Below are 9,992 nucleotides of genomic sequence, written 5' to 3' on the forward strand. Positions count from 1 at the left end.
AGCCAACCTGTATGAACAAAGGAGTAACAAGGGCAGTTAGAATTTATTTAGTATTCTCCCCAAACTCTGTATTGCCCTTATGCTTGTGAAGGATATAGACTGTGCTTAACGAAATTCCTGTTGGTTTAACCGTCATGTAGAAAGGAACTACAGAAAAGCAAAAAGGGAGCTGTCCTGTCACTGGAGGGAATGCTCCCAGGCAACAGAAATTCCCCCCCTCCAGGAGCTAAGTGCAGAGCCAGAAGAGGGGTCTGCCTATAAGAGGACAGCAGGAACTGGAACAACCCTAAGCGAAGAGTGCACACAACCCAGAGGCTTCTGCAGCAAATCCGGACTTGACCATAGTTCGTGGGTATCTGGTCTGGGTAAGGTTATGCGAGACCTAGAAACATTTATTATAATATTTATAATAGTATTTATTTATAATAATATTTATATCTATTTATAGTATTAAATATCCCTCTGATCTGGGGATACAGGTAGAACTCGGGGGGGTTTACTGTAGAAGGAGACAATAGCATCTGAACATTTATTTCAGACAAGAGTGAAGCAGAAAGGAACACTAGACTTACAGACTCAGGGAGAGGAAAAGATAAACAAGCTCTTACTGCACCAGTTAGGAACCCTGTATACTTAAAGTTAAGCACACATAAGCTCAAGTGCTTTGACAGGAAGACACTTTACTGAGGACAGACATGTACATTGGGTAACAGCACAAACTACAGTTCCTGTGCTTCATATTTTAACTGCTGTAAAGGTCATTCATTTCATGTCGCTTTGAAAACACCAGTGGGCAGCTCTGCTACCAGCATTTGCAATTTGTCATCAGCTTCACGTCTGAAATGCAGAAGGTACCTAAAAAAAAATGATGGAATGGTATTTTGAATTCCCAGACAAATAAATAAAATATGCTGCAGCATCCATTTCTTTGATGTTGGTCTATCAATCGTTTCAAGGCTTTAAGCATAAACACCTGCTGCTTGCAGGTCAGGAGCCAGACTTGGGATGCTTCCTGCTTCCTTTGGGAGAGGCTGGAAGAAACTGCAACAGGGAGAGACTAAGAATATTTAGAGTTTAAACTGATACATTCCAACTCCCTCAAAAAGTTCCTGCTTGGAGGACACTTAAGCTCAAGCAGCTTATTTGGCTGAAATAAAAAGCATGTTCCTGAGGAGACATAAAATTAGTTTCTTGGGGCTACAGTGCAAGTTGTAAAAAAACTATGAAAAGACACAAAATAAGCTACTGGTGGAAGTGCAACTTAATGTAACTTGTTACCTGGAACTATAAAAATGAAGATACAGAAAACATGTATTTTAAAGTAAAATAGTTTTCCAAGAAATTAATCACATAAGAAATCATGATGACATTCTGGTGATGCCAGTTTGATGAAAGAAACACTGCTCCCATGTCGTTCATAACTGTGTCAGGCTTCTCTCAAGAGAGATAAAGAAAAAACCCACATATTTCCTCAAGGAAAATAAAAAGAAAACACGTTTTGGTCTCATTCACAATCTAAGAGATTAATGGAAAGAAAAGGGAGAATGCAGATGATGCAAATGTAAGGTCAAAACAGGCATGGGACACGACCATGGGCCCCAGCATGGAGAGCTCTTCTCCTCATGCTGACCACAAGCCCACACTGAACCCAAGGAGATCAGCTTGTGGGATCAAGGCCAATTCAGCTAACCCTGGCGATTCATTCATTCTTTCTTTGTTTGTTTGTTTTAAATGCAAACACATTTCTGTGGGCATTCAGTTTTCAGAAGAAGCCGCATTCCCTAAAAGGGGCTGGACTTAAAACTCTACAAGAGTCCCATATTGCTCAGACAGCTTGGTGCAGCACCCTGAAACTTGTTCAGATTTCAAAATGAAGGCTTTCAAAGACAAAATTTACCACAAACAGCACTTGGAACACATTAAAATACTGTTTAGTGTGATATTATTATTTTTTCCACTTCTTAGGGTTTTCAGAATAAATATATTTGAAGGCTATTTCTGCTAAAAGAAGCAGAAATGAGGTATGTTCTGTTGTTAACCTCAAATTCAGTGTCCCTTCACTTGAAAACTCATTATTAAGTTTCAGAATTAGCTCACAAAGATAACTAAAATAATTCACACCAGCTTATTGGGACATTCTAGATATTTAAAATAATAGATCTGAAATGTGTCTCATTTCCAATTTTTATATGCAAAAATAATACATTAAACAACTTGATGCTTGGGGATTAAAAGGGGTTTTTTTTTCCCTTATAGTTTATAAAGGTCAACGTTGAAACAAATAACTGCTGAGCAATACATAATTAGGTGATATTTACGTAAAAAGCTCTTATCTTTGTTTTAATCAGCTTTCTCTTTGACAGGGGGACAAATACTTGTCTCTCATTGTCAAGACATCCCACAATGCACAATACTGGCCACATGTTACCTCACAGGAACAACATGAGTTCTGGGCAGGGGGAAAGCAATTCATTGTTATTTCATACACCTACCCCCTCTATAGAATCCCCTATAGAGGGAATGAAGTGTATGAAGCAACAATAAGGACAACTCTACAAAGTTGTTGGGTATCATATTCAGTCAGTCTCACCCATTCCCAGAGACAAACAATCCCAGATGACATGATGGTACATGCGTGTACTTCATGTGTGCAGGAGGACATGTGTGCAACCTGAACATCAGCACTGCAACCCAAGGTCTCTGACACCTAAACACGCAAATACATAAACACGGCAGGAGATTTTTCTGGGTACTTGGCAATACACTTTGTGCATCTGAGTTTGGAAACCGTCTACAACGTTTTCAACAGTTAAGCAGCAAGCTTGCTATAGGGAAGTCAACATACTAAAAGAGAGCTAGAACTGGATTGAAATAATTAGGTACAAGTTCTCTAATTAGGGAATTTTTTCATTCTTTAATGCTTATTATTATTTGCATGTGTATAGCTGGATTACTAGCAGGTTTCTATTAGCTTCTGCCAACACAAAGCTCAGCGGTGGGGAAAAACCTGTAACATGCAAGATGTAAAATATCCCTAGTGTAAATGAAGATCAGGTTTATATATTTTATCACATATACGTAAAATCCACACACTCTGAACTACATTTATGCTTTTATTCTGTCACCTGGCAGTTACTTTGCATTGCATGGCAGGGGCAAGTTGAGAGCAGGCATGGACAGAGAAAACAAAACACCATCCATGATTAATTGTCAAGAGATCTTCTTTTGAAAGAAGGAATAGTAGCAAAGTATATGGCAATATCCCTTTCTACAGCTTTATAATGTATTAGACATTATATATAACCTTCAGCAAACCCACATTTTCTCATCTATTAATAACTGAGATCCTTTCAAGACCTTCCAACTGAAACTTTAAAAAATTATGTTTAACATCAGACCATGCACAGCTTGTGGGTCTGTTGTATCCTCATTAGACTTACCAAAGTAATGTTTGCACGTTCATAAGCTTCCCTCCTAGGATATTTCTCTAGTCATAGATGTCAATACACTACCACTGATTGCTGTGCACTGCCCACCTCTGCACTGTCGCGTACAGCATGCAGTGATTCACTTAATATTGTTGATACTGGCTTCAGGCTACAAGCAAAAGGAGTTGAAATTGCCTGGGAAAAGGGGCCTCCTGGGTGTACAGATATGCTCTGTGTGACTTTTGCACATTTTAAGTATGGTACTAAATAGAAGTGCTAAAGAAATATCAAAAGAATGATGTACCTGGAAGCAGGTCTCAGGGTAATACACTAATGTTGCCCATTGCAGGTGTATTTTATTGTAGTAAGGCAACAAGTAACTGAAGTGGTTTAGACTGAAATTGATTTGCAACACTGGACCATGGAAGTCAGAGATGGAGAAGCTCATGAAGACCACCTCTTTGTCAACACACGAACAACGCTGCTGGACTGGGCTGAAAACTTGTGAGGAAAACTCAGGTCATTTTTCTGAGGCAGCTGAGGCTGTCATCATCAGAGCACTCATTAACTTTGCACATCTGCTACGCTGCACAGCAGCTCTCCATTGCCCCATGTTTCATGTGGATATCAAACATATAAAGTCTATAAGAGCATAATTTTCACTGAGTACACCTAAGGAGCCACACAATCAGCGTGAAAATACATCACTTCAGGAATTCAAAACCCAGGGAATAAAGCCGTGTGTGCTGAAAAGTTGGCAACAGCATATATATTGTTGTGCCAGGAAGGCTTTTGGCAATTAGTGAGATAAAATAAGGATAGTGAAGGCAGGAAGGGAAAATTCCCTATCCTTTGTGCATTTATAGAAACACACAACTCTGTGTTGCAATCAGCGCTGTGGCAAAGGGGAGATTTTAGCAACGGTGCTGGAAACTGGATGGCCCCTGGGTGTTAGTGAACTGGACTTTCATTCCTCTCGGACAATCTTTTTTAGCTGAATTTGTGCTCTCAAACTAGTCTCCCTAATTTGCACATTGACTAAGCCACCACATATTGTCTTGTCAGTTAGCAGTCTTGGGATAGTCAGAGTAAGGATTAAATGGCATATCAGAAGTTGCGAAGATTGAAAAAGCCTGGCAAGATAAGTACCTTGAGCAATGACTAGCACAAACCAGAGCCAAACCAGTTTCTGGATTCCCAGAACACTAAGTTCAAAAGGAAAAGTTTATAATGGATTTTATTATAGTTTGACTCAAGGTAAATTCTTGATTAAAGAAGACATTACTGTCTGTAAACTCTGTAATTTTCTTCGCACACACTAATCATTCCAGCTTCCCGCTACACTAGTACATATTAATTTTCAGTTTTATAGCTTTCAGTGAGTTCTTAAATATCGTTTACTTTTTCCTCACATGCACTGTTTATTTTTATTCATAGAGACATCCAACAAAAACTGCAGAAACACTGCATTATATTGTAATAGCATTCAGACATAAACCCAGAGAGACAAAACGTATTCCAGCAATTTAGCTTCTGTGACAAAGTAGGGAAGAAATATGACCCTATGGTGAAGACAGCAGCCTAGACTTAGAAAAATGAATTTGAGACTCTGTTTTACCACTGCTTTCTGATTTTACTTTAGGCAAGTCACTTAATTCTCAACCCTTAAACAACTTGACGTAATTCGTTATCACTTACTCTGCATGAAGAAAAGCATCCAAATGAACTCTCTATGCCTCAGCTCTCCTCCTATAAAAAGAGAGTAGCAGCATGGTCCTACCTCCACGTTGTGGTGTTCATCTTCACAGAGAAGCAGATGGGAACAAGGGGAAATTAAGTTTTTCATTCACCCCAACAACAAGCAGAGCAAACCCTTTCCACAGCTCTCTCTCATCCATGTGCTGTGGGAGGCTGCATCACCCCCCCCTCTGCTTCACAAGGCTGTGCCCTTCTGGTCATGCCAACATCGCTAGTGAAGATGGGAGGTAATGCTGATATAGGTACCTGTGCTCTGATGGTTGTACTGAAACTGTCATTTATTTTACACAGAACATCAAATGGGCACTGAATGCTGATGAAGTGGGGGGTTTTATTACCAATCTGTGCTTCTGGGTAGGGAAACATAAATGTTAAAATATCTAAGCACTCCAGAGCAAATTTCAACAGTTTTTGCCTTAAGGACTATCTCATAGCTGATGTGAGATAATACTGCTTTGAAACTTCTATTTTTATCTTCACAAGTACAGAATCTGACCTAAAAATTTCATATGGGGATATTTATACTAGCTACAAGAGACTGTTTTAATCAGAATGTGTTTGAAAGATTATCTCACATTCTGCTGGTAAACCCACTGAAACACAGTTATTACACAGTATAGAAATTAGTATCGACAACACCAACTCAGGAATGCCTAGTCAGGACACAGGGAGGTAGGAACTGCCTGACAGTCATTTAAAGGGTGGCAGCTTTGAAATGCATTTTAGCAACCAGGCAGGGAAGAAATCACAAATTACAAGACATCTCCCTGGTTTGCCTTTAAAATTCAGAAGTAGTGTGCCATAAAAATGATTGGGTACTTTGTGTTTAAAACTGAACAAAACCCAGGCGTCCCTGCTGATGCTCAAGGCAGGTTGGTCTAGAGAGGTAAAATCAGCTTCTAAACTCTCAGCCATATCTGCAGCCAAAAGCCACTTCCAGGAAGCTTTGCTGTCCATGAAGCTGGCATGCTCATGCTAGCCAGGGTCTGGATGCCCACCACCCTCTCCAGCTCCCCCCTGTCCCATCCCAAGCTCTGCAAACCCAGATGGTCCCATGGCTACTGTTCATGAAGGGTCAATCCTCGCCAACTCTTGATTGTTCACTCCAGCCTCATGTTTCATTGTCTTATCCCCAGAACTGACATTTATTTGGCAGCCTCCTGCAGTACAGCTGGATATTCACAAGAACACGGGATTTAAGTTGGAGGGGGGCTCAGAATGTTCTATATCTAGTTCTAGTAAATACTTCCCATGGTTCTGAGGCAGGTGACCTGCAAGGGTAGTCATGTTAGTAGGAACACACCAATGTCAATGAGTTGTGGATGTGCCTTTAAGAAGCGGAGAAAAAATGAGATTTAAGATCAAAATATCAAGTCCGTGGTACTTTCCTGTACTTAAAACAAAATCAATGAGAAGAGACATACAGTTGGAAGGAAAGCTAGCTTGATACAATCACAATAAATTAGAAATCCTTTAAGGCAATGGATGGTGTATTTTCTTCCTCAGAATCAGACATTTCAAATATTGACAGACCTAGCAAGGCACAATCAATATATCAATTCCTTTGTGAACTATTAATTATATATATCGCTGACGAATAATCGTTTAATTAGCATAATGTGAGGCCTCGGTGAAAAGCCTGTCTACCAAGTGTACTGGACCTAAAAATAGCAATAGTCTTTCAACCATGAGGCTTTGCATGAAAATGCTATTGCTCAACTTCAGGTCTTAACACTTGTCACATCGCTCGGCCAATCCAGAGCTTTGCTAATGAAGTTTATCCCCTTTACCACAGCAGTGCTGCCATATATAATTAGTTCCCCTAAGCCACGGCGACAAGGGTTTGGTAGGGGTTACCTGGATCAGTTCATCAAGCTCAGTTGCATTCACACAGGAATGCTGAGATACAAACGTCTGCTTCTGAATCACGATGGTGGTTCTCTGGGAGGTCTCATAAGGCTGCTCCAGGGCTTTAAATACGGTCGCTCCAATTATTAAATACACGACTACCACCAGGAAAATCGTTGAGACTGTCTTCCATTTCATAACATTAATAGCTGAATCGCTTTCCTCCCGTGAAGAGAGCACGGTAGGCTTGGTGGAAAAGGATAGTCTTGGTTTGGAGTTCTGAGTGGCCGATTTGGGATCCAGCAAGTCAGGTGCCGCCACTGGCAAAACAGAAAAGGGAAGTTAATTTTTACAGTGCCACTTGGATATGAGTAACTGAACTTCTTGCCAAGGTCACCTCTAACTGCAATTCTTAAACTGTTGAAACTTTCCCTTAAATTGCATGGCTCCTTACAACAAACCTGCTGTTCTGAGTAGTGTGATCCACTTTACATGCATACGCACATTTGCAACGTTTTCTATAGGCATCTGTCCCCTCATGATATTCAACGATTTCCAAACTGCAGATTTCCCCTACACTCTTGCATTTCATTACATTACTATAAGGCGGTATTTTGCTGTAGATTCTTTACACCCGATGCTCTCTTAAGCACTGCTAAGCAGCTTTCCACCTGTGTTCTACTTTGGCATTACAGAAGTAGCAGAAACATACAAATCCTTCTTTCCCTCTTCTATGTTATCCTGTGTGCAGACAAATGCTGAGAACATGATCACGTCCAAACTCCCCAGACACGACCATAAAAACAATACATTGCTAACAATACATTGCTAATCATACCAGCTTTAAAGCATTAATTGCGTATCGATTACACCTCTTAGAACATACCAGTAAACCATATGTGTACTTACTGGAAAAGTCATGCATATTTTAGAGTGTGTATTTTTATTTACATAAAATAATGTTTCAGTTAAACACGTATACATTTATTTAAACATTTATATATTAAAAAATATTTTATTTACATAAAATAATTTCCTAACCCCACCAGGTTAGGAAAAGAGCAGCTGAGCGCGTTGTCAAGTACCTCAGTAACCCATGTGACTACCAGCAACTATATAGGCACTAAAAACAAATGCACCACATCAAGCGCAGGTAAAGGTCTCCTGTGGGAAGATGGCCCCAGCAGCTGACCACACAAGCTATATTTAAAACGTATTGAAACACAAGTACATTTTGAACGGCCGCCACTATGCTCCCAGCTGCCCGTGGGAAAAGCCCACATCTAAACCGAGGGAAGTCTCCCTCAGGCCGGCGAGGTGGGACACGGCCCCAGCACGGGTGGCGGCGGTGTGTGGCTCCTGAGCGCCCGCGGGCTCAGGCCCCCAGCCCGGGCCGATGGGGGTCCCCGCACACCCCACGGTCACGCCTGCCCCTGCCCTACGGGCACCCAGACGACGGGCACGGTGTCCCCCCCTCCCCGCGCCCCACATCTTAGCAGGGGACCCCCTCCCCGCCCTCCGCCCCTCCGAGCCAACACACACGCTGCCGGAGTACGCGGCGCTCCCGGCCGCGGCCGCTCCCCGCTCCCCCCTCGACCGGGGCCGCCGATCTCGCAGCCCGCCCGCCCGGAGCAGCGCCGACCCGCCCGGTGGCGAACAAAGGAGAGGGCACCGGGCACCGCCGCCCCCTCCCCGCGGCCGCTGCAACGCGTCGGGTGATGCTCCGAGCCGCGGCCGGCGGGGATGCTTCGCGTCGGGGCGCGGTGCAGGGCCGGGAAGGGAAGGGAAAGCAGCCAGGCGAGGTACAAAGGGGCCCGGGCCGCCGCGGCGGTGCGAGGAGCATCCCGGGGTCCCCCCTCCCCGCGCAGGGGCGCATGCAGCATCCGCAGGGCTGGGAGCGGGGAGGCACGCCATTGTGCTCGTACTCACTTCTTATTTACCGACCCGGTGCCCTCTCCTCGCTCCACGGGCAGGCATTTTTTCAGGGCTTGGGTAGATACAGTTAGAGCGAATTAAAAAAAAAAAAAAAAAAAAAAATTAAAAATATAAAAAATAAAGGAAAAAAAAAAAGGAGGAAAAGGCAGGAAGGAGCTGACCGAGGGGAAGAGGCTGATGGATGGGTCTGGAGGAGAGGGAGCGGCAGGGCGGGCTTGCTGGCAGCGCGGATCCCGCCGGCTCCCCCCGGCCCCGGGGCGTGCGAGGTGCCTCAGGGCGCGCATCGCTCATCGCACATCGTGTGCGGAGTGCGTGTGTGTGAGCGTGAGGCAGTGTGAGAGGCAGTGTGCGAGCGGGAGGCAGAGTGTCTGTGCAGGCAGCGTGTCCGTACGAGGCAGTGTGTAAGCGTGAGGCAGTGTGTCCGTGCGTGCTCCGGTGCTCGGAGCGTGCGGAGCAGCCCGAGCCCGAGCGATGCTTTTTGTGGGGCGCCGGGCAGCCGGGTTGTCCCTCCACCTTCCCAGGCCCCTCCGCCCGTCCGCGCCCCCCGCCGGCAGAGGGGGCAGTCCCGCGTCCCGGCCGGGCGGCGGGCAGATGCTGCAGGGGCGCGGGGAAAAAAAGGGAGGCGGGAGGCGGCGGGGACGCAGAGCGGTACCTGCGGAGACCAGGGTCTCGCCTCTGGAAACGAGCGAGGAGAGAGGCGGGAGGGAGGAGAAGGCACCGGCCGCCCCTCCGGCGAGGCAGGACCTGCCGGCGGTCCCCGCTGCAGCCCCACAGGCGGGCGCCTCGCCAGCGTCTTCCCGTGAACTTTTGGACGGCAGGAAATGTCAAGGCAGGAGCGGGGAGACGAGCGGGGAGACTCCGGCCCTGGCTCTCTCCTTGCCGGCCTGGCCTGATTTTTAACCCGTGTGATCTGCAGCCCGGTGCTTTAACACAAGGAGTTAACTAGGTGGGAACTGGGAGTCAGGGATGGTAGCTGCTCTCCTATCGCACGCACCGCCAGCGTCCCGCCTCCTTCCATTTTAG

The 9,992-nt window shown here is 44.9% G+C and overlaps 1 protein-coding gene across 3 annotated transcripts in view; it reads right to left on the reverse strand.

Annotated features, from left to right (window-relative positions):
• KCNK2 (potassium two pore domain channel subfamily K member 2) overlaps window positions 1-9,778 on the reverse strand; it is an 83,072-nt gene extending 73,294 nt beyond the window's left edge. The window contains exons 1-3 of one of the 3 annotated variants that reach the window (XM_030499881.1): window positions 9,622-9,703; window positions 8,964-9,021; window positions 7,044-7,354 (exon numbers count right to left, since the gene is read on the reverse strand). In XM_030499881.1, coding sequence (XP_030355741.1) covers window positions 7,044-7,354; window position 8,964 — 312 coding nt within the window. In that variant the 5' untranslated portion in view covers window positions 8,965-9,021; window positions 9,622-9,703. Of the gene's footprint in view, window positions 1-7,043; window positions 7,355-8,963; window positions 9,022-9,130; window positions 9,519-9,621 lie in introns of those variants that run through there. The other 2 variants (XM_030499882.1, XM_032920197.1) reach the window with 2 other exon arrangements.
• Window positions 9,779-9,992: the final 214 nt, after the last annotated feature.

This window comes from Strigops habroptila, chromosome 10 (assembly GCF_004027225.2).
Source record: "Strigops habroptila isolate Jane chromosome 10, bStrHab1.2.pri, whole genome shotgun sequence".
In the NCBI taxonomy this organism is placed as follows: Eukaryota; Metazoa; Chordata; class Aves; order Psittaciformes; family Psittacidae; genus Strigops; species Strigops habroptila.